The sequence below is a fragment of the Mangifera indica genome, chromosome 16 (assembly GCF_011075055.1).
Source record: "Mangifera indica cultivar Alphonso chromosome 16, CATAS_Mindica_2.1, whole genome shotgun sequence".
Taxonomy (NCBI): domain Eukaryota; kingdom Viridiplantae; phylum Streptophyta; class Magnoliopsida; order Sapindales; family Anacardiaceae; genus Mangifera; species Mangifera indica.
Window position 1 is genome coordinate 12,873,216 of NC_058152.1, and position 24,493 is coordinate 12,897,708.

Here is a 24,493-nt window from a genome sequence, read left to right on the forward strand (position 1 = left end):
TATACTCTTATGTTACCAAAAAGGGCACTTACAAACTTGTATAATAATCTGCAGAAAGTAAGGTTGCCACCGTTAGATCAACATATAAACGAAACTCTAAAATGATCTACGGTTCGAATGTGCATGATAATGTTACTGAATCGATATCACGACGAACAATAATAACTTGAAGAAGTGTCTATTAATGCATAAATCTTTAAACATTAACATAAACACACATTAGGATGTTTGTAACAAATGGAAACCTAAAAAAAATTATCTCTAACCAAATTAAGAAAACCGCGTATGGACAGACTTGATTCAACTAGAGCTTGAATGTGAAATTACTTTACCTTCATTGTCATGCTTGAGAAAATGAACGAATGTATGTATAAAAAATTATACTACATGTAAAAATGGTGGATGCTCACAAATACAAACATATTATTATATGATTAGTTGCTCTAATTGTTTATTTTGCAGATACATCAGTTTGTTCGTAATTGTTTAATATCCAACTGTTTGTACATAAAGTATTATTGATGTATCAAAACCCGAATACAAATGTTTTCAACAAAAGAAATATGTATAACAACTATCTCTAAACAAATCAACAAATGATATATCCGATGAACCGGACTCAACTCAACTAAAACTCGATCATGAAATAGTTTACCTTCATTTTTCAAGCTTGCATTCGTATCAAAAGACTTAACAAATAAGTTTCTCACTTCAAAATGCAAAAATTTTCTTCACCTCTCAAAAGATTAAACCATGTTCAAACTAGTTAAAGAACCTTGTAAATGTCCAACTCTCAACTCAAATAAATCTCAATTGCAAAATAAAGTTAAAGTTCTTTTTCATGCTTGAATAAGAAAGCAAATGTACGTATAAATCTCTTACTTGAACATGCATTAAAAATTTTTAATTTTTAGAAGATTAAACATAAACTCAAATATAAATGCTCTTAACAAAAGGAAAACGTATAAAAACTATGTTTAAACAAAATATCAACACATAAATGGTGAGCTCAACAAAACTAAGCTCATTTGTGAAATAATTTACCTTTTTTTTTTCGTGCATGAATAAGTAAACAAATGAATGTATCAAGAGAATAACAAAGATTGAACCTCAAAACTAGTTTTGGATGTATTTTGAAGACTGTAAATAGAAAAAAATTCAAGCATAAACACATTCGACAAAAAACTTAAAATTGACGAATAAGAAGGGTTTACCAATTCAAGCATAACCACATTTGGCAAAGCTTTACGAAGAAATAAGAAGGGTTTCTCTACTTGAACCAAAATACTTAAAATTGACAAAAGCATGCTTTTGGCTATTTAAATACACTTATGTACTTGCAAGTGCTCTAAAACATATTAGATCCAAAAAAAACTAACTGGAAATCAGATAAGCCAAAAAAAAAAAAAAACATATACAGAAAATTATGATGAATATGAACAAAAACCAACAAAGAGAAAACTGCTGCAAAGGTATCCTTTAAACCAAATTAGAGCTTAAAACCATCTTCATTCCAAGAAATATATTACATGTTAGAAAAATGCCAGAATGAGCAAATAATAAATGTAACAGGGACTAAGATTCGACTAAAACAAATTAATTAACATCTTTTAAAAAAATAAATGATATCTGATAAAATACAGAAAACTTGGCAGCAAATCACAGGCCAAACAATCATGGAAATGATTGCGAAAAAAATTCTTAAATATGACATTCAAATATACTTTAAAATTGAAAAAAAAAAAACAGAATATTGAAGATAAATGTAGGCTGTAAATGTAAAGAAATTTTACTTAAGAAATACCAAAAGTCACAAATTCTTACAAGATAAGAAGTCCCAAGAAAGTCATTATGAAGAAGAAGAATATAAGGATACGAAGGTGAAACAAGAAAAAAGAGAAAGAAAAAACAAGATAAGGTGAAAGAAGAAGAAAAGGCCCACCAAGTTCCAGCCAAGCTTGGGTAAATTCAAAAGTATGAAGTATATGAAAAGTTCAAACTTCACTATTGAACCATAGAAAAACTAGATAAAAACCCCCCAAAGTGCCATGAATATCGTTCCTCTAAGCTCGGCTGAAAATCATCTGCAAGTACACAACCCAAACATGTAATGACAATAAAATAACACAAAAATAAAACTGGCCTCTCCAATAACATCATAAAATTTTTTAAGTAATGCTTTGAAGTGCCAAATAAAACATGAAGGCAGATGAAATCTCAGAAAAAAAGCTTGAGCATGTGGTATTAACCCAACCAAAACAGTAAGAAAGTCCAAATATTAGCCAAAGTAATTAATAGTGTGATCATTCCATGAGCCAAAAAAAGTAAGTTGAAGAAAGAAAAAGGGCTAAGAAAGCACTCTTGCAAAAACACATTGGGAAAAATCACAAAATGACATGAGAAGATTCCTTTGCCATAAAAAAAATACAATGGCATCTGTGTATAGAGTGAAGCTCAAAGTAGGGAAAGATAAGTCCAGGAAGAAGAGGAATCAAGATGATGGTGCTATCTGACAGAAACAATAATAAAGATGTTAAGAGTTTTTACAAGGATGAAGGCATCATTGAGCATGAGAGGGGCCCAGGGCTAATTTTATGCAAAAATAAAGATTGCAATTTTGTAACTTCCCAGCAGAGTTTACACAAGAATATGAGGAATTGTAGGGAAAAAAATACATGGAAGATTCCAAAACATGAACTGTTACAATCTCCCACGGTAATTCAATGGTTTTGAAAAAAGTGAAAGACAGAAAAAGAGAAATAGAATTAAAAACTAAATCTTAAAAACAAAGGGGTATAGCAGAAACATGAACAAACAAGTTAAAAGTATCATTGAGAAGCAAGATAATTATCAGAACCAGATCGAAACCAAACAGAGCAAGCCTTGAAAAATAATTTGAAAATCTGGGTTAATAACAAGAAAAGAAATCATTGGATGAATAGTGCAAAAGATGCTAGGAGGGAATATAAATATGAAAATATAAAAACCACAAGAAGTAATCCACTACAATCACAAAATCTGATTAAATCAATGTCACAAAAAAAAAAAAAAGGAGAAATTAGTCAAATATTTTGTAATTATAAATTGACCATAAATGAATATTAAACCAACAAACATTGCACATGACTTTTGCAATAATCAAAACTATACTTGCACAAAACCTTAAGGATTCATTTGGTTTAGATTGTAACATGATTCTTTAATCTAACAATAATAAGATATCAAAAATTTTATGAAAACTTAATACATTTCCAGACATAGTTTTCAGATGCAATGTAAATGCTATTGCAAAAGTTGAAAACGAAAAAGAATGTTGCTTTCTATATTTTTCATAGTTTAACATTGAAAACAGTATTTTTGATAATATCAAATATATTTTAAAGAAACACTGCGAATAATATTGAGATTTTTAAAGTGGATCCAAGGTTTTGACGATAGATTTGAAATCATGAAACAAATGCCCCTAAATTCACAGAAAACAACACATAAAAACCACAAAAAAAATGAAACAAAGATATTTGTAAATCATACCACATGTAGAATGATGTATAACCAGGAAAAGACCCACCAGTCCCATGAGTTTTACCCTGTGCATTAGGATAAACATGTTGCAAACTCTGACCAGTCCCATATGATCCTAAACCACCTACTGTACCCACAGGCACATGGCTAGAAGGCACAACAGCTTGATTCAATGCCCCAGCCACCATAGGATTAATCAATCCAGGATTCGCAAATAATCCTCCATAAACCGGATTCAATCCTGGATGCTGCCCAAACAATGCCAAATTCTGTGCAGCCGCTATGGCAGCAAGCATCTGACTCTGATCCTGTATTTGCCCTAGGCCTTGGCCCTGCCCCTGATGATTTCTTTGCACCATTTGCTGCCCTTGCACCGTTTGTTGTCCCTGCAGAATCAGCACCTCATAGTTATTGCTATTCTTGCCTTCAGAATAAATTTTACCATGCTGGTAAGACTTATAACATAAACCTTGAGACTATTAGTACTAAACAAATACCATTACTATTGCTAGCAATATAATTTCTATTGTATACGTAATGCTACAAACTCAAAAAAAACACAAACCTTAAACACACATCAACTATAACATAAGATCTAAAACTTGCAACAACACCTGTGTATCTAATCATATGCAGCATAGCATAAAACTGATAATATCAAACTTCTTCAAACATGAATAACTCAGAAAATTGCGATCATAACATACAAAATACCTAACTTTTAAATCCATTAACTATAACATACAATCTAAATCTTCTTATCATATGCAGTCAGAAATTGTAATATCGAATTTGCAGACATGCATAACTTAGTAAATTTCACTTGTAACATATGAAATATAAATTTTTAACGACATCAAATATAACATATAACCTAACATTGCAACAACAACCTAAAGCTCATATTATCAATCTCTGAGACAAGTGTAACTAAATAAATTCACTTTAAAAATATAAAAATGCAAACTTTGAACACCATCAACCACAACAAACAATCTAAAACTTGTAACAACAATAAAAGGAAAAACCTACAAGTAAAAGACATTGTAAAATTGTAAATTTCGACACATACTTGTACAGATGAATAAGCCTTATTAAAATTCTTGTTCTTCCCTTCAGCTGCTTTCTGGCAATGCAATTGGTGACCTTGAAACACCTTCACCGGTTCCTCTAAGGCCTTTCTCAAACCCTCCGCAGTCTTGTACACAAAAATGGCAAACCCTCTTGACTTGCCAGTGTTCACATCGAACCCAAACGGCCCTGTTTCGATCTCCCCAAATCTTTCAAAGAACTCCTTCAATTTCTCCTTATCAACATCCCTCGGTACATTACTGACATAAATCTTTCTTTCCCCAATCCCATTACTGTTATTACTAGTACTGTTGTTATTAGTATTACTATTATCATGTTCCTTTCCCTCCTTAGCCGCGGCGGCGGCTGCAGAAGCCGTGGGGCCCACAGAAGCCAGCTGCCACGACACGATTCGGTTGTTGATCTTTTTCTGAGGATTTTGGAGCGCTTTCTCAGCAGATTTTCTGGTTTTAAAAACGATAAAAGCGAACCCTTTTGCCTTTCCGGTCACTCTATCCATCACGAGCTTCAAATCCTCGATCTCGCCGAAAATATCAAACACGGATTTCAACGTCTCAGGCGTAGTGTCCCACCCGAGTCCGTGGACGAAGATTTTCCGGTGTGTTACCTCGCGGTCGGCCGCCGCTTGTAGGTGGTGGTAGAGGGCAGAGTTTGTGACGGCGGCGGAGGAAATAAGGTTGATGAGCTGCTCTTTGGAGTAGGGTTCTAGAACCGCCGTCAGCTTATCGGTATCGGCTTCGGAATCTGAGTCCGATATTCCCGTATCGGGTTTGTTCTTCTCGGGTCTTTGTACACTTTTGGAATCTTTTTTTAGGACTTTTTCGGTGAGCTTTCTGCTGGTGTCGGCGGAGGGTTTGAGCTTCTTAGCTTTGGTGGTTTTGGCCATTGTTGCCGAGAAAGAGGCTGAGAGGACGAGACTTCGGGTTCCTTTTAGTTGCAGTTCAGTGTCGTGAGTACCGAGATAATATCAGATGACGAAGTGAGGTCGTATTGATATTGCTAAAAGTTTCTTAATTAACAACACGTCTGGGTGGTGTAGTTGGTTATCACGCTAGTCTCACACACTAGAGGTCCCCGGTTCGAACCCGGGCTCAGACACAAACTTTTTGTAAATTGTAACAATATTTTTAATTATATTTTAGTTTAAGAATTTTGTTTTCAAATCTAGTTAGGAATTTTAAGTTTACATTGTTTTGATGAGATTTGATAACATAATTGATGATAATCTAAATATTTTTTCTGTTTGACCAAAAGACTTACTCCCACCCAAAGTTTAGTGTATGTTTAACTTCCATTAATGAAATTTAAAAAATCTAAATACTTATTCGTTATCCAACATCTGTTAAATTTTGTTTTTAGCATTGAAAACAAAATTATTATTTAATAATTTTATTTAAAAAATAAAAATTTATCCAATAATTTTCTAAATTAGTTTTGAAAATTGATAATTTTTTCCTTAATATAGTTTTGAAAAAGCTACTTTTCTTGCCACCATTTAGGGTTTTCATCTTTTTCCCATTTGCAACTGTCCCCGGACTTTTGAAAACTTTAGTTTCCCCTCTCTTAAACTTTAGTTTTCGGCATCATCTCATTCTGTCTTTGACCTTCTCCTTTGTCTGAGTTGAGCTAATGTTGGTCTTGTCTTTTCTTCGATGCTCAAGCTATCCTCTGACGAAGGAAAGGGTTTGTGGATGCGATTTCTCCTTTATGGGTTTGGTGCACATCTTTGAAGCCTAAAATGCAAACAACAGAGGGAGATGATGTCATTGGTGAGGGGAACTCAAACATCTTGCTTGAATTCGAAGAGAATCATGGTGACAAATCCTTTTTGTTGTTTCTTGTTACCTAAGGATAACTTGAGCACCAAAAGGAAGGCAAGGTTAACATCACCTCGGCTCAAGCTAAGGAAGACGTCGGAGAGGATGTCAGAAATTGAAATTTAAGAGAGAGTGAAATGAAGTTTTTAAAAGTTTGGGGGTGCCTAAAATGGAAAAAAGATGGAAATCCTAAATGATGGGGAAAAAATAAATTTTTAAAATGAAATTAGAGGAAAACTGTCAATCTTCAAAAATAAGGTAAAAAAAATAAAATAAATTAAAAAATTTATTAACTAACATTTTTACCTTTTATACTAATAATAAGATTTAAAAAAAAATTAGATGACAAGTAAGTGTTTGAGTTTTTAAAATTTTATGGATGAAAATATGAGAATACATTAAACTTTTGGTGGGACTAAGTCTTTTGGCCTTTATGTTTTTAAGAGGAATCTTATTCGACAGTGTTCAACCTATAGCTAATAAATTCGAGCAAATTCAAATTCACTCAAATCTATTTAAAGGAGTTTCAAAAAGATTAGCTTAACGATATATTGTTAATGTCTCCCACTTTAATACGATCATATAAAAAAGTTTTAGTGTGTGCACTCAAAATATATTTATCAGAGTTTTGATTTGAAATTGAATCATCTTGACCTACATTTAAATTCTATACTTAACTATTCTGCCGTGAAAGATTTTTCTTTTGTAATTTTGCATTCCTTTTGAGTGTCTCACTTGTTTCTCACCATATCCTCTATGACATTTTACTACATTTCACCTCATGTTGTCTAGGTATTTATTTACGTACCGGATCGTCTTAGCTCACTCACCTGATTTTAGAAGTGGATTCAAATTAAATTAAGTTCAAACAGTACTAAATTTGAAGTTAGTTCGAATTTATAATAATTAATTTGAATTTGAGTTCGAAATAGTTTGAATTACAAACAATTACATTAGAAAAAAAATAGAGAGTTCAGAAACAACAATATGAAAAAACCCTAAAATTTGAATCGAATTATAGCTTCAGCTTGAATTTAACTAATTTGAATCGAATAAAAAGTTGAATTCAAACCGGTTCGAATGAACCCCTACATGATTTCATTTTTTAACTCCCTATCATCCTATTCCTCTGTACATCAATTTACAATTTGATTGGCTTTCAAGTTAATCATCACAAAAATGTATGTACAAACTTTATTGTTATCACCTTATCGATGTTAAAGCACGCGTATATAAATACAGAAGAATACCATTCACCAATAGCACAAATACAATATATAAAGTGTTTATCAATTTAGATTAGGCTTTTAATCAGACAGTTTTATCCTCACATGAAACTTGAAAGGACTATAAGACCCTCCCCTTCAAGTATTTCTTACCAAGATAAAGCCAATGCATGGAAATTTCAATAAGAATTTAAAGTCTTGACCCTAATAGAAAAAAGATTTTCCGATAGAAATAAGAAATGAATGAAGACATGAATAGAGATGGGAATGTGGATGGGGACAAGGATGAAAAATATCCTTACAACTGGAGACAGGTCAGGTATAAAGTTATTTATGTCTCATTTTTATTCCTATCTCCATCATTTTATATTAATATTTTTACTTAAAATAATTTTTTTTTCATAATTTTAAATTATTTATATATTTTATTGTGCATATGAAGATGTTTAAAATATATTATTTGTGGTATATGAAATAATAGATTAGTTTTAATTTTAGTTAATTTTATTGTTTAATATGTTTATATTGTATTTTAAGTATATGAGAAAGAAATTTTTTTTCTACAAAAATAAAGAGAAATAAGATTTTTTCTTATAAATATGAAACAAAAAATTTTTGTTATTCTCATAACAAGGATGGTTAAGGGATGAAGATCAATATCCTTGAGGGAACAATGATAGAGAATAGGATATTTGGTCCTACCCTCTCAATTGTCATCCAACCTACATTAATAAAAAATTCAGGGACACATCAGTCAAACAAAAAAAATCCAAGGGTACTTAAGGAATTTCACATGTCACACCATGTCCACAGCAAACTTTTTATTGTATCAAATTGCACTACCAGAAACTCCCCCATTGAAAATGAAAATATTTCTCTCACTGAGAGCGACCGAGAGGGAGAAATTATCAAAATTACCAAAATATTTTTATAAATAAATAAATTAAAATTGCATTCTAAATTTCTTGGGGATGTATGAATTGAAAGTTTTGATTTGGATTGAAATGAGCATTTGTTGATTAAATTTCTGAAAACAGTCCATCTTTCGTTCTTCTTCTTCTCTCGCGCCGGTGTTTTTGTGTTGTAATTTGTGTCAATGGCCGACCAATCGGACGCGTCGCCGCTTATGGCTCCGACGCCGGTGGAGCCCAGCGAGATCGATCTGGAGGCCGGCCCCGGCGAACAAATTCAGTGCCGTATCTGTCTCGAAACCGATGGTAATTTGTTTTGATTTTATCTGAAACAAAGCGTTTTGGTGTTCTTTTAGGGGAATTCAGTCTTGAACAGCGGTTTTGTTGAGTGGTTGGTGCTGTCTGTTGAGTGGTTGGACAGCAGTTTTGTTAAATAAGACTGACAAAATAAGTGATTTCAGGTAGCTGGAAGCGCTTCTGGCAGTTGGGGGTTAGTTCAGAAATTGCTTATGCTAACTGTTAATGAGGAAAAGAGACTGCCTTTCTGTATAGATTTTGGTTAAATTTCATTCACCATAAAGTTTTAACGATTCGGGAGTTTCAGGGAATGTGTTTGCTTTTAGTTCAAGTGAAAATTGGTTCTCTGAATACCAGAAAATTGAATAGAACTTCAAAGAATAATTTGTAAACAAAATTCATTTACAAGATCCCTAGTAAAGATTATTATATATTTCAATTTCTAGATTATAATCTTAACTGATACTGCAAATGTGATAGAAAATAATTAAAATGGTTCATGGTGAGATAACCTGATGATAATCATCATTTATGGGTTGAGTTTATTGTTTTGACTCTTAGTGTATCTAGCTAATATAGAGAGATCATCTGTTATTTGAGCTGGTTTTTGTATACTTTCTTCAGGTAGGGATTTTATTGCTCCTTGCAAATGCAAAGGAACTTCAAAGTATGTACACCGAGAATGTTTGGATCATTGGCGAGCTATAAGGGTATGGTTGCCATCTATTTTCTGCACTTTAATTAAGAACCAATACTAGGAAGCTTTTTTATGATTTTTTAAAGCTCTTTTTTTTCCCTGTAGCTACTTCTTGTTGATTATTATTATGCCTTATTAGTATCAGTGCATCTTAGTTGTGCCTAATTTTTGTCTATCACATGCAATGCAGGAAGGGTTTGCATTTGCTCATTGCACAACCTGTAAAGCCCCTTACCATTTGAGAGTTCATGTTGCTGTTGATAGGCGATGGCGAACCATGAAATTTCGCTTTTTCGTGACGAGAGACATTTTATCTATATTTCTGGTTGTCCAGATTGTAAGTTTTTGGTTCTTTATTATTTTGTTTATTGCTCTTGCTTTTGTTGTTACTTTGATAATTGTGAACCCTGGGTTTTAATTCCCTTGTTGTTATATCAATTGTTGTCAGGTGATTACTTCACTGGCATATTTGATGTATTTAATTGATAATTACCAGCAATCCCGGCTTCGTGTGGCTTGGGGTTTTGATAGTGAGCTCAGTTTCTACTACATATGCGGTAAAGTCTCAAGAAACTGAAAAAGTAATACTGATTAAGAGCTTATATATGTTTATCACCAGCCATGCTGTTCATCATATTTGTCTTGGTAATGTGCTATAGTACAATTTGTATTTTCTTTCATCATAATCATGTTAATGGTTTTGGGATTTATTTGATTTACTAGAATTATTAATGTCCTGCTAATGGTATCATAGAATGATACCATTGGTAATTAAGCTGAATTTTTGGTGGACCCTTCACTTAGAAAGTTTGATCTTTATAAATTGAACATAAAGTTTCCATTTTTTGTCAACAACATCCCGGTAGGTTTCTATAAAACTTCTTGGTGTTGTTCTGGCATGTAGAGGGAGATCTCTACTTACTCTTAAAAACTTAAGGAAAGATCATGAACAATAAATACAAAACCTGTCTTGAAGCCAAATTTTAGGGGGCAGTGATTTATCCATTTCTATTAAGATAAAGTTGTTATCCATCTTGGTGTTGGGATAAATTTTATAGAAGGTCTTGTATTTGGGTGATTTAATCACTTTTTAGGGGTAAAAATTAAGTGATGTATGAGGACTTTAAACTTTTCATTTTAACAGAAAGTTGCTGACTGCAGAAATTGCATATATTGGGTAGTTTCTTATTAGTAAAATTAAAGATCCAAATGGCTGGATAGAAGGGTTAAGCCCTTTGGTTTCAACCGAGATGTTGGGACCAACCCTCCTTAGGCTTCTAGCCAGTGATGGCAATAGGAATATCCATGTGCCTATGAATCATAATGCACATTTCTTGGATATCTCTGTTTTTATCAAATTTATTTTCTGCCATAATCTTAAAGCTTCCCTGGCTGCCTTTAATCGCATAAATATGTTGTTGGCTACAGGAGCACTACTATTTTTTGCTTTGCTGGGTCTATCTGGATGCTTCATTACTTGTTATGATCGAAGAGTGCGCAATGATTTGGCTCAACCTTGTCAAGAATTATGTCTTTGTTGCTGTCAGCCTGGGTAAAATCCTCCTCTATTATTTGTCATGATTGATAAAGTTGCTGCACTTCAGTTGATTCCTATTTTTAATGTCTCGTCTATTTGAATTCATATTGTTGTTCATGATCAAAACCTTTTTCCTTTTGGTAGTTTTTAGAACTTGTGATAGGAGTGATCTAGTAAGATTGAGTTAGAATCTGTTATGGATTAAACTTCTTGGTTCTGAATTTTTCACTTCTACTTGGATACTTTCAGCAACTCATGTCCTTGTGAGCATATTTGAATGTTTATCCCCCATTTTATCTGGAAAAAAGAAAAAGTTTGTTCCCTTAGTTTTCCATATTATGCATGTGTGCTTTTGAAGACGTGCACTCACATAAGGGTGTGGAGTGGGGGAAGGAGTTGAGAGGGAGAGAGTTACACTTACACAATTTTTTTTTGCTAAGTAAGTGTGGATTAAAAACAAAGCAAAGAAGCCCACAGGCACCTTGAAACAAGAACAACCGACACAAGACGGCCAGGCAAGGGACACGAAAACCCATTGCTAGGACAGGCCCCTAGCTAGAGGGCAAAACAAACCAAGGCCTCTCTTCCTATCTATCTAGCATCATATAGAGTTAATATAAATGCCAAAAATATTAAGGCCATGGCTTCATGAAGGTAGAATCAATGAAAAATATGTGCAAATATTTATGTAGTTTTTTAAAGGTCTTTGTAATATATGCAAAAAGAAAGATTGCTAACTGTTTTCAAAAGCATTTTATTTGATGAATAGTGTGATATCTTTGGAAGATTCTCTTCTTGCAGACAAACAGAGTATGCTGGATTTGTCAGCTGTATTTATTGAAGGACTTTAAGAGTGTCTTGTAATTGATTCTGTAAATCGGGTTTTCTCTGCCCTTCAAATACAGAATTTCCATTCTTTGTAAAAGTTATCTTTGTATAGAAATGGATAAATCTTCTTATCATATACTGGTTTCTGAGAGCACTAGAAAGATTAATCTGAGAGGTTGCAACTAAATGGTTGAATTTTATTTTGTTATTATTGCAGAATATGTGCGGACTGTCATTTGCCTGGAACTCTTTGTATGTGGACTGATTGTACGACATGTTTTGAAAGTTGTGCAAGTACAGCCAGTGAATGTGGTTGTTTAGGAGGTGCTGGTGAAGCAGGGCTACCTCTACTGTTCATAATGGCTTTGATTGTCTTAGGACTGTTTACTGTGATTGGCATATTTTACAGTGTTTTGGTGGCTACTATGGTTGGACAACGAATTTGGCAGCGGCATTATCATATACTCGCAAAACGCATGCTAACAAAAGTGAGTTGGGTTGAAAATGACTTGTAACCTATTTTTCTCATGCAGCAATAGTTAAAGTGTTTCATTAACTGATGCCTAACCTACAACCACTTAACAATGTTATATTCCCACTGCTTGGATAAGGCTAACCAGAATATACTTCAACTGGAAAATGTGACCAACTCACCAACCTGTATGATGAGATTGCAGAAAATCTTCTTTTTAGTTTTACTCACTGGTAGCTGTAAAATTTCACTGCTGATCAAATGGTCAAGGTAAGTATCACAAAGAAGTATAAATTCATACTTGTACCTGACAAGTTCACCCACATGTTATGAGGTTGTGTTTCTGTCTTTCTTTTTTAAATAACTTGTTTCTGGTTTTCAAATAGCTATGAAATCTGTAGGTGTTTCAGACTGTTAGGTCCACAGGTGTTAGATGTCCTCTACAATTTTGTTTTACATTTGATATTTTAAAGCCGGTTCTAAACCTTGACAAAATTATGGTTTTTGATTTTATGTTTTCAACAAAGCCTTTTATTTATTTGCTGTGGGTATTGACGCTGTTGAAATATTTTTTTGGAAATGTGTATTCTTTGTACATGTACTTTTACTGTTTCTGTAAAATGTATTGAATTGTTTCTCCTGTGAATTTGCTCTTTTGTGCTTTCCAGGAATATGTTGTTGAGGATGTTGATGGTGAGATGACGGGATCTGATTGGGCTCCTCCACCTCTCCCACCTGAGCATGTTCAGCAACTGAAAGGACTGGGCCTCCTATGAACTTGAAGGAGTCCTTGTCATGACTGACAAGAATAAGATAGTGCAATGATGGACTGACTTGTCTATTTCGGCAGGCCACTCTACCATGGGCTTTTAACTCATATACAGAGGCACGATTCTTGTACAGTTGCTGGGTAAGAAATTTTGAAGGCACTGTTGATGATATTCAGTTTATATATGAATATGCTGTGATTATCTGTGAAAATATCCTTGTATTTTCTTTTGCCATGTACTCCCTTAATTGTGAATGTGCTCTTCCATGATTGTAAGGAAACTGGATTAAGTAAATTCATGAATAACTGACAACAGGATTTTCAATGATACATGGCTTTTAACCCAGTTCTCGTCATCATGTTCCTTTCCAAGATTTTGTTGTCATATAATGATTTTCTTGTCTCACACTATTACATGTTTATATAAAATTGTTATTTGCATGGTTAACTCTTTGATCTTTTTCTTCAGTATCTAGCCAAATGGACGAACCAGAGAAATTTTGCTTAATATCAATTAAGTTAGTTAAATTCTGTCTTGTCTCTTTCGCTTTGCTATCGATGTCTTATGTTTTTTTCTGAATTTTTGGAAACTAAGAGAATTAGAAAGTGTTGGACATGCTCAAAACATTCATAATTGAGATTTAGCAGCCACAGAAAATTTTCATTTGATTTGATTTGATTTAGAGAATTAGAAAATCTAAAGCCTCTGCTTAGGAACAAAAGCTGGAAATTTTATTCATCTTAGGTTCTGAGACGGAATATATAGCAATCTTATATATTTTCTTTGATTTATAGCTAAATAACATCCTCAAAGTTTGGAAAAAGTCTTGAAGTACTTTCAAGACGTTTCTTGGAGAGGATACATTGTGTTTTCATTTGACTATTGGATCATGGAATATTACATGTATAAATAGTGGATATAAATGGGTATAAATAAACTGATATGTCATTACGTGATTGAGTAATCTAATTATTTATTTTATCTTAAATTTAAAATTATATAATGGTATGTTAGTTTGTTTGTTCCTGTTAAAATCTATCATTTGTACATGAAATATTATTGATTTATTTTCTTGGTTTGGAAGAACACTCTCAAAGTACTTCTGGCAATTGCTTCAAAGCATCATAGTGTGTTCCCCATCCAAACCATTTATTCAACTTTTAGACTTTGGTCCAAGGATTGAGAGCATAAGGCCACTTTGGATATCGAAGGTGAACCCTTCTTTAAAAACAAAAACTTCTATACAAAAATATTTGTTACTTCCATATGTAGAAAATTTAGAGGCTGTCTTCCAATTTTTCCTTGCACATTTTTCACCATATAGTTTTTTCTATAATTTAAGAGATAACTAAGTTATTCATACCAATTGATGCATATTCATGTAATTGGGTAATTTGATTGCTTGTTTTATCTGTTATGCAAAATTACTCAATCTCGTTAAAATACATCAATTTCAGTTTGCACCGATAAGATATTAAGAAAAATTTTCAAGTGTAGTATTATTGTTATAATAAAACTATGTTCATCTAGTTTTGATTATCAAATTGTGTATCTAGATTATGTATGTTATCATATGATTAAAAGAATTTATATTAATAATAAAATAATATCAAATCATATAAAAATACATTGTATGGATACTTTATTGAATATTTAAAATTGGGTGGAAATAACATTAATCTTATTATTGTTAAGGGTTTATATTTTTTTCAACGTTGATGAGACCCACAAGAAGTAATGAATGGATTAAATTATTGATCGAATAAAGCTTTAGCTTTGTCATGTATATGCCAGCCATGTGCAACAATTCGATAAATAAATACCATGTATCAAATTATTGAAGTTTGTTGGGTATGATTGATTAGTTCATAGGGTTGATTTTATCCACATTTAAAGTTTGGGTTTGGATGATTTGACAAGATTCATAGTGCTAAATCAGTCGTCTTTGCCTTGATTATTGCGGTTTTATATTCCACCGACAAGCCTCTAATTTTGGATTAGTCCAATGTTTTGCATTATTGAAATGTTATATATGTTGTTAGTGGAAAAGTAGAAGTGGCTCTAATTTTGGATAGTCCAATGGTTTTCATTATTGAAATGTTAATATAGGTTGTTAGTGAAAAAGTAGTGATGGCAAAATGGGTGGATCACTTGTGGGTAACCTGTCTAAATACGGATATAGATTTTAGATTTTTGTACTCATACTCGTTATAGACCCGTATCCACGAGTAATGAATTTTTTGCAGACGAATTGGGTATGCTTGCAGGTCATCCTTTTTTTTTATTCGTTTTCTTTTTCTATTTCAATATTAAACTACAAAACACTCAATATAAATTTAACATATTTTCTCTTCTTTTGACATAAAATGTACTTAAATCCGCCTTAAAATTAAAAAATTTGCTGTTTTGAAAATAAATTTAAAAAATATGAGTACTAAATATTTTGTTATAAATATTCATTTTATGTTTAATGCTAAAAAATTTTAAATTTACAAAAAAAAACATTTTTATAATTTAAAATAAATTTTTGTTCCTCCTTGAAATACTTATATATTTAAAAAGAAAAATATTGAAAATTAAGAAAAGAATACATTAAAATAATAAAAACAAAAAAGAAATAATGAAAAATTAATATTAACAGATAACCTGCAAGTCGATCGTATCTGTCGGATCGGGTACGGTTTAAAAATCATTATTCGTATAATTCAATTCATTTTTTATCTATATTTGTTTTATTTGCACTTGCCGATTTGATTTGGATTAGATTGGGTTGATCAGATAATTGAATTGGATGAATTACATTAGGTCATACTTTCAAATTAATATTTGCATGTAAAATTTTGCAATTGTCAAAACTATAATTGAGTCTATCTAATTTGAATATGCACTTAAATCATTTTATCACTATTTTGCTTGATGGAATAATATTTATCGTTTACTTGATCTATCATCAATTTGTTTATCAATCGAATTGGTTCTTTGAATGAGTCTTAAAATAAGGGAGAAAACTAGAATATGGGTTTGAACAAAGGTTTTGTCTTTTTTTTTTTTTAACCAAACAAAACTCCACGTGGCTTTATGTTTATTATTATTTTTTTAAATTCTTGATTTTATTATAATCTCCCGAGTGTTAGGTATGTGGTTTTGTCGACTGTTTACAACCGACTAAAGCCACGCCTGGATTAGTGACAGTAGAATTATAATTAAAGTTTTAAAATATGTTTTAACCATATGATGTAGTTAAATTACATTTTAATACTATTTATTAATCAATTCATTATATTCATTAAAATGAATTTTAATTACAACCCGAATAAAATTTAACATTAGTCTTAACCAAATTATCTAGTTTGATATTGTAAGCAAAACTTTCTTTAAATTTACCGAACTATGAACTTGAGATAATCTAACAAGGTATTAATTATATGTAATACGTCTAAACTTATATATAAATAATGATATATTATAATTATTAACATTAATAAAATTAAAAAATATTAAAATCTTTAAAAAGAATTTTTAAATTTAAATTTGTATTATATTTATAAAATTTTAATTTAATTTAATTAAATATATATTATAATATAATTTTATAATTTTAAATTAAAAATAAAATAATATTTAATTATAACAACCAAGCTGTTCACACCGAAAGAAGTTTTGATAGCTTGGAGTTCAAGCAAAGATGATGATGCTAAAAGTGCTTTCTAGAAGAAATGCTTATTAATATAATGTATTTTGGTGTCTCTTTTTTCCACAATTAAAAATTATTGATATGTGACCAAATGAATCTCAGTCTAAATCAATTTAAATATTTAAATTTTAATTAATTTTTGATTAAATTAAATTTAAGGTTTTAACCCATTAATCTTAAATCGGGTTATTTTAAATTAATCTTTACAAATTTAAATTAATCTCATTTCGGGTTTTTTGTTTTTTTAAGTATCTCATTTTAGGTTTTATTCATGTCAATTTAGATATAATCCATACATAATTTTCATGTACAAATATAAACAAATAAAAAATAATTTCACAATAAATTTGTAATAGAGTAGAAAAAAAAGGACTACCAAGCCAATATATTATCCTTTTCTAAAAATAAAAAATAAAAAATAAAAAATAAAAAAACAAAATGATTAAAAACCTTCCATATAAAAACAGAACACAAAATGTGCATTTCCTAACAGCCATTGAAACCATGTCCAAAACCACCTAATCAACAGAAAATAATAAAAAATTAGTGTAAAACCTGTCAGCCTTATCCATTTGACATCTATATAAATAAACACATCTTCCACAGCAATCCACCTTACCCAGATCCAAAAAAGAAAAGAAGTCTTGTGGATGCTGAGGAAAGTTTACCATCTCAGAGAAGAAAGAAGGAAGAATGGCTGACATTGCAATGCTGGTTGCAGAAGAGTATGAAAGAAGAATGAAAAGAAACAAGATGGAGATGAACATGAAGATGGCTTCTTCTTCTTCTTCTTCTTATGAGGTGAAGATGAAGATGGGTTCTGATTTTTCTTCTTCTTCTTCCTATTTTTCAAATTTGGCTGACAAAATCAAGAGTAAAGTCATCAATGGGGCGGAAGAGATGATGGAGCCCAAAAACCAGTTCAGCCTTGCTGCTTCTGATGGAGTTTTCTCTGCTTGATCATCATGATGTTGATCAAGATGGTGATGGTGCTGATGAAATTTTTTCTTTTTCTCTTTTTATAGTTTTGTTGCTTGCTTGGAAACCTTCTGGTCTTTTTTGGTTTGTGGGTAAATATCAATAAATCTATGTATATTTATTTTTGATACATAATTTATGTACATAGATAAGATATTATTATGTGATTAGGTATTTTTTTATTATATGATAATACATATTTTAAAATTACCTAATTATATAATGATATATTACCGTATATATAAATTATATACTAGATACACTTAATATTATTAGGTAAATATTTGTTTTTCTTTTAAGGGAATATGAGATTTGCCATTCTTAATGATGACATTCCTTGCTTCAAGGTTTGGAGTTGACAAGTGTTTTCAGGCAATACTTTTGTTTTTCCAAATGTCAAAATTATTTTTACCCATTAGAGAATTGATGGGTTTCAAGCAATCATTTTCACCTCTAATTAATCCTATAAATTTAGGATAAGAATCAAAGCATTTATATTTATTTTAAATATATAAATAAATATATTATAGGTATTAATATTTTATAATATAATATCTATTATTAATATATATTAAAATATTTTTTAAAGAAAAATAATATAATAAAAATATATAAAAAATTTAAAATTTTTAAAAGTGTTTATAATTTTTTTTTTAAATGATAACATATTAATTCAAATTTTTATTATTTTATTTTTTAAAATTTATATTGTATTATACAATATAAAAAATTAAATTTTTGATATGTAATATAATACAAGATTTAATTTTTATAAAATATATTTTGTTATATTATCATATAATTATGTATTATTTTATTTTTTATTTAAAATTATTTAATTATATAAAAATATATTTAAGTGTGTACGAAAAATTTTATTAATAGATAATTAAATAAATTAATAATATATTATAATATAATTTTAAATTAAAAATAAAATAATATTTATTATATAATAATATATTATTTAATTATATAATTAAATGGATAAAATTGGTTACATCTAACATTTCTCTTGAAACATATTTTCCATGTTTAAAATATACATATAATATTATATTACTTTGGATGATGAAGCATAAAATTGAGGGGATTTAGTTTTTGGGTTAGGATCCGATACCACAAAATCGGGCCATATTCTATGGCTACACGAGATGGGCCGGGGTCCTTTTGGGTTGACCCAATTCTTTTGATTGAGTGAACATCTGTCTATGCATCCTTTAATCTAGTTACAGAAATAATACATGAAATTTTAAAAAAAAAAAAAAAGACTGAACTTTGGAATTCTTCTTTTAGAAAAATCTAAGAATTGGATTTTTTTTTTAAATGATAATAAATGATGTGTTGTTATGTGATTGAGTATTATTTTATTTTTAATTTAAAATAATTTAATTACATGCTAATACATTATCGTATATTCAAAATATGTATGTATAATTTTTTTTGATAACATGTGCTAAATAAAAGTCTATGGAATTAAACACATGACAAGGTCATCTCAAACTCATGGACAATCAATAAAACTATGTGTATCAATTTTGTATACATAAATCGATACATATTTGATGTATATTATCAAGTGATTAAATGATTTTGAAATAAGAATAAAATAATATTTAATCATATGATGATATATTATGTGTATATATATTTTAAATTAAAGATAAAATAACATGATTGAATATTGGTCAAATAACTATTTCCCATACAAAGTTTGATGAAATGATAAATTCTTACCCTTTAAATTTAAAAAAGTAAAATTCTTATCCATTATCCATCTAATATAAATGTAAAATTACCAATAAAATTTGTAAATTTCAGAAGACCAATATTATGTGCATAAATAATAATATATTATTATGTAATTGGACAGTTAAAAATTAAAAATAAAATAATACTTAATCATATGGTGATATATTGTTGTTTGTGTATAAAATTATGTATATAGTATTATTGATTTAAAAAATCTCCCTAATAGTTTTTGAATTTTCAAAACCCCTTCAAATTATTAACAAGTCTAATATTTTTAAAAATTACAATTCACCCCAATCATATATCATTTTAAAAATAAAAAATATAATGGAAAATTTTATGTAAAATGACTTTCTTACCCTTTTACTGCTGTAGAAATTGCAAATTGCCCAAGTTCAGCAACTCCAGAAACGCTCTCCAGCATTCTGCAATGCCTTCCTGGTACAACTTGCTGCACTCCTCCTGGACAGCTCATAAACATGAGCCCTCCTTTTGCAAATTACATGCTTTTGTTAACAGGCTTGAGAATTACTTTCAATAGGACCCCAAGAATCTGCGCAAGCTTTTAAATTTTGTCAAAGGTCCCAACTTGCCTTAGAGGTTTTCTGGCACCCCCTTGGCCTGGGCTGCGCTATCTTCTTGGTTGTACCAGAATGTTGATTTTTTTTCGTTCATTACTCATGACAAACAGGCTTGCGAATGCTTCTGTAAAGATAGTCATAGATAATGGTTGTTTTGTTCTCTCTTAAACCCTATTTGATAGGTGTATAAGAATAGTTGATTTTAGCGGTTTTTTTTAAGGTTGTAATGTTGGGTCAGCTTTAGTTTATTTTGCTATCCTGACAATTAAGACGGGATGAGCTTAGGTTATTTCTAAGTCTCTATTGTAGGCTCATTGTAAATATGATAATTTCAATCCAAATTTAGGCTCTTTAACGCCTTAACATGAAGAAGATTATCTGATAGAATGAGAAAGAGGATGAAAACGAAAAATATTCTCGTAATCAGGAAGGGGATACATGTGTCCCCTCCCCACCCTGTCTCTGACCTCACGTCTATCTTTGTCTCCGACCGTTTATATTAATATCTCTATTTAAAATACTAGCATGTCTATATTATTTTATATTATTTATGTTTTTCAAATTTATTTATATTTTTATTGTACATATTAAAGTGGTCTACATATGTTATTTGCGATATTAGAAATAAGTTAGTTTTAATTTTAGTTAATTTTATTAATTAACATATTTATATTGTATTTTAGAAAGTATCAAAAAATGATTTTTCTCTGTAGGTACAGAAATAAAGAGAGGATTTTTCTTTGTGGGTAGAAGATGAGAAGGGGACAAAAAAATTGTTATTATTTTTGTGAAAGATGAAGATTGAAATCTCTTACAAAAACCAAAAAAAAAGGGAATAAGATATTTGGCCTCACCCTTTCCTGTTGCCATCTCCGGCTCATTGTTTATTTGTTAATATATTTTTTTACTTACAGAAAAAGAAAAAGCAAGGAATTAACATTTATTAATTACAAATGGTAATTAATTAGTAATCAATTAATTCCTCCATAATAAGGTTAAAACTTTCTTTCTCTCTCTGGCAAACCAATAAAAGAAATTAATTTTCATTCAAGCCTTAAAGTTTACAACACAGATATTACAACACTTTATCTCTATATTGATTTCTTACCCTCTCAACACATCTCTTTATTATTATTAAAATTAATCTCTTTAATTTTCTTCCTCTTTATCAAGGTACGTCTCTCTCTCTCTCTAAAACCTTGAATTTCTTTAATTTTTTATTGTATTTTGTAGATTAATAATCATCCTCTTCTCTCTGCTACGATTCACTGAGCATTGTTTCAGCAACAAGTCTACATCATTATACAAAAAAAAAAAACATTCTGTTTCATATACATTGATGTATCTAATTTACCGTTTCTATTTTGTCATTTTAGGGTTTTTTTTAAGTTTTATTTTTTACATCTAAGTGGAATTTTGCGCGCATGCATGTGTACATATATATGTATACACTCACTTTTTTAAGATTTTAGTAGATTTTTCGTTTATATATATATGGATCTTCTCATTGGGTATATTTAATTAGATTTTAATTAAGGATAGGAGATATATTAGGGTAAGCAGGGCACTTGACCTCCCGGAATTCTTAAAAAAATAGGGTTTCATATATATATATATATATAGGAATTCTAACAAAAATTTTATGTACTTTCTTTAATTGGGCAATTTAGATTTCAAGAAAATGAATGTTGGCAGTAAAAAAATTTTCAAAAAATTATTTATTCTTTGAACCTTATTTCTCATTTATCTTTACTATTAATTGTGTATTTTTTTTTTTTTCAGAAACCCTAATGAGCTCTCCATCATCATCATCAACACACATGTCTAGCTCAGGCAATATGCAGCCCTCCCATGGAAGTGTAACAGAAATCTTCAAGGCGAAAAATGCCGCCCTTTTACTGTTGGACTATGACGAGGATAAGTCGTTAAGGTTTCTTCGGCATGGCGGGTTTGCTGTGAACCTTATCATGCAATCATGGAGCCCAGTTTTGATGGTGAGCTGCATGGTGGATGAGCTTCAATGGCCGATCACGAAGGACGCTCCGGTTATTCGGATTGGGAAGAGGACCTTCGCCTTTGCGATGCCGGGGATTTTATATGGCCTCCAATTTCCTTCGTGTTGTGAGGACGAAATGATGGATACACTTGAAAGGGTTTTCATGAAATTTGCTTGCTACAAACAGCTTAGTCAGGGAGTAGCTGGTATGTTTTAGTATATATGCTTTCAACCCTTTTTTAAGTTTAATTTCAGAACTACGTGAATACAGTTTTGAGTATTTCTTGGATATTTAACCGGTTGTCAATTGAATATTCAAAATTGGATTCATATAGTCTTATATGTACTTTTATTATTAAGGGTCCTATGCCCCCTTGGCTTCATTCTTGATTGGCACCGATAAGCAATTAAATGTCTTATTGCACATCTTTTGACTCCAAAAGCTAGCTTTAGGGTGATAGTTATTTTATACACTAACATTCACCTTTTTTATCCATCCAATCCAATAATTTTTCGTTCGACATTTCTCACAACTCATGTCAACCTTTTACCTTAGACAAATCAGGTCATTGATTCGATATATCTCATAATCCAATAATCTCTCTTTTTCATATCACTCACGTCAACCAGTCATTTTAAAAGACTCTTGAGTGAAGTTGTTTCAACTGTTATTAGGTTTCTTTCACTCTAAAACCTACCTTCAGAATTGAGATTTTCCCTCACAATATATAAACAAACACTTAATAATTTTTTCATAAATGTGGGACAACCCAGCAAATAGTAGAGTCGAGTAAAGGAGAAAAAGTCTTTTTTTTTTTTTTTTTTTTTTTATGTACTTCATATGACAATACGGCCGTTTAGTTGGTTGTATTTCAGGATGCACAAAAATATTTTTTTTCCATCATTAAACATGATTTTATAAAAATTAATTAGGACGTTCACATTAGAGAAAATTAATAGAGATTAATTTGTTGTTGTAACAGGTTATTCTTATGCTGATACTACACCCAATTTCTGGTCCAAAATGCGTCCACAAATTGAAAATATTGCGCACAGCACCCTAGCTGGGTTCGGAATCGGCCCCGGGAAATCACCTTCTGCGGTTGGCAGCCAGGCATCCGGCTTACTCAGAGCTATCAGGACGTCCGCATCGACGAAAATGGTGCACGAAGCAATTGTGTCTGGTGCCCTAAAGGCTACGCACATTGACATTCAAGACTTGAGGCCACAGCAGAAATGTGGTGAGCATGAATATCAAAGCATTATTTCCCAGCAGGCCTTCTCTTCAATTTGTGTTTTCAATAATTTAGTTCAAGCTGTGGAGCTGGCTTGGGTGGCTGCAAATGGCGAGTCTCATTTGTTGAAGCAGAAATTCCAAGGAAATATGAAGGACTTGGTGGGGTTCAAGATTTGGAGATTGAATGAAAGGGGTTTGGTTGCTTTCATAGAAAAATTAATATGAACTCTTCTCATAGTATCAACTTTAGGTATGAATCGGTTAAACAGCCGGTCGAGTTCTTCATTGGTGGTTGGATAAATAACAAATAAATAAATATCAGAATAATTTAACTATATATATTAATAATAATACATTGTTATATAATTTAGTATTAGTATACATATAAGTGGTTGATATTATGTATATAATCATAATATTCAGTCAAACAAAATTATTATTTATTGTTAAATAGTGATTGAGATTAAGTTCCAACAATATTGACATTTAAAATAAACACTTGTGGATAAATGCAACCAAATTATGATTGAATCGGTTTGGATTTTAGAACATCGGCTCTAGCTGGTGAGAACACTTAAATATATATATATATATATGTGTGTTTTTAATATATAATTTGAATATATAGATAATATGTCATAATATGATTATATGTTATTTTATCTTTAATTTTAAATTATTTAACCATATAATGATATATCACTTATATAATTAAATTGTGTATATAAACCATGTAAGAATAGCCCCTAAAGATTTTATAGAATTGTGTTGAGATTTATTTATTAAATATTAAATTATGTGAAGATATAATAGAATAAAAAATATTAAAAAATTCTATTTTCCGTCGACAGCAGGGTTCGAACCTGCGCGGGCGAAGCCCAACAGATTTCAAGTCTGTCTCCTTAACCACTCGGACATATCGACATTTCTGGGAGATGTCTCAACCACTTTTATTTTAATAGCATAGTTACGACCTCTGCACTGCACAGTGAATACACTTATCATTCCTTTAAAAAATATTGTATTGGAACAAATTTGGCCAATCGAGTTAGTTTCACTCAACTAATTGACCTTAAATTAATGTTT

The 24,493-nt window shown here is 30.8% G+C and overlaps 3 protein-coding genes, 1 long non-coding RNA gene and 2 other non-coding genes across 7 annotated transcripts; 4 read left to right on the top strand and 2 right to left on the bottom strand.

The window, feature by feature from the left end:
• Positions 1-1,766: 1,766 nt before the first annotated feature.
• On the bottom strand, positions 1,767-5,567 carry LOC123199334 (UBP1-associated protein 2B-like). 2 transcript variants are annotated; one of them, XM_044614283.1, is made up of 3 exons: positions 4,595-5,567; positions 3,569-3,908; positions 1,767-2,084 (listed from the first exon to the last, which is right to left on the bottom strand). In XM_044614283.1, exons 1-3 carry the CDS (start codon positions 5,498-5,500, stop codon positions 2,005-2,007), a joined length of 1,326 nt encoding a protein of 441 aa, XP_044470218.1. In that variant the 5' UTR covers positions 5,501-5,567; the 3' UTR covers positions 1,767-2,004. The 2 variants fall into 2 exon arrangements, with proteins under 2 accessions (XP_044470218.1, XP_044470219.1); XM_044614284.1 differs by having other exon boundaries at positions 3,532-3,908; positions 4,595-5,566.
• Positions 5,568-5,638: 71 nt separating this feature from the next.
• On the top strand, positions 5,639-5,712 carry TRNAV-CAC. The gene has a single exon. It is a non-coding gene; the product is annotated as a tRNA-Val (tRNA).
• Positions 5,713-8,501: 2,789 nt separating this feature from the next.
• LOC123199660 lies at positions 8,502-13,514 on the top strand. The gene is made up of 7 exons (XM_044614691.1): positions 8,502-8,874; positions 9,490-9,575; positions 9,753-9,899; positions 10,011-10,119; positions 10,991-11,114; positions 12,145-12,415; positions 13,068-13,514. The coding sequence occupies exons 1-7, from the start codon at positions 8,754-8,756 to the stop codon at positions 13,173-13,175; spliced, it is 966 nt and encodes a 321-aa protein (XP_044470626.1). The 5' UTR covers positions 8,502-8,753; the 3' UTR covers positions 13,176-13,514.
• On the top strand, positions 11,115-12,079 carry LOC123199661. Its single transcript, XR_006498395.1, has 2 exons — positions 11,115-11,242; positions 11,802-12,079. It is a non-coding gene; the product is annotated as an uncharacterized LOC123199661 (long non-coding RNA).
• An 8,461-nt stretch (positions 13,515-21,975) lies between the features above and the next one.
• On the top strand, positions 21,976-23,690 carry LOC123198520. The gene is made up of 2 exons (XM_044613203.1): positions 21,976-22,376; positions 23,154-23,690. Exons 1-2 carry the CDS (start codon positions 21,995-21,997, stop codon positions 23,630-23,632), a joined length of 861 nt encoding a protein of 286 aa, XP_044469138.1. The 5' UTR covers positions 21,976-21,994; the 3' UTR covers positions 23,633-23,690.
• Positions 23,691-24,249: 559 nt separating this feature from the next.
• On the bottom strand, positions 24,250-24,331 carry TRNAS-UGA. Its single transcript has one exon. It is a non-coding gene; the product is annotated as a tRNA-Ser (tRNA).
• Between the last annotated feature and the right edge of the window lie 162 nt (positions 24,332-24,493).

Excerpts from the sequence above, each read along its gene's own strand:
- LOC123199334 (XM_044614283.1), bottom strand. The coding sequence starts at position 5,500 with ATGGCCAAAACCACCAAAGCTAAGAAGCTCAAACCCTCCGCCGACACC. Across the intron at positions 3,909-4,594 it reads AGGCTTATTCATCTGTACAA|GGACAACAAACGGTGCAAGG; the intron begins GTATGTGTCGAA and ends CTGATTCTGCAG. Across the intron at positions 2,085-3,568 it reads GGGTAAAACTCATGGGACTG|ATGATTTTCAGCCGAGCTTA; the intron begins GTGGGTCTTTTC and ends GTGTACTTGCAG.
- LOC123199660 (XM_044614691.1), top strand. The coding sequence starts at position 8,754 with ATGGCCGACCAATCGGACGCGTCGCCGCTTATGGCTCCGACGCCGGTG. Across the intron at positions 11,115-12,144 it reads CTTTGTTGCTGTCAGCCTGG|AATATGTGCGGACTGTCATT; the intron begins GTAAAATCCTCC and ends TTATTATTGCAG. Across the intron at positions 12,416-13,067 it reads CAAAACGCATGCTAACAAAA|GAATATGTTGTTGAGGATGT; the intron begins GTGAGTTGGGTT and ends TGTGCTTTCCAG.
- LOC123198520 (XM_044613203.1), top strand. The coding sequence starts at position 21,995 with ATGTCTAGCTCAGGCAATATGCAGCCCTCCCATGGAAGTGTAACAGAA. Across the intron at positions 22,377-23,153 it reads GCTTAGTCAGGGAGTAGCTG|GTTATTCTTATGCTGATACT; the intron begins GTATGTTTTAGT and ends TTGTTGTAACAG.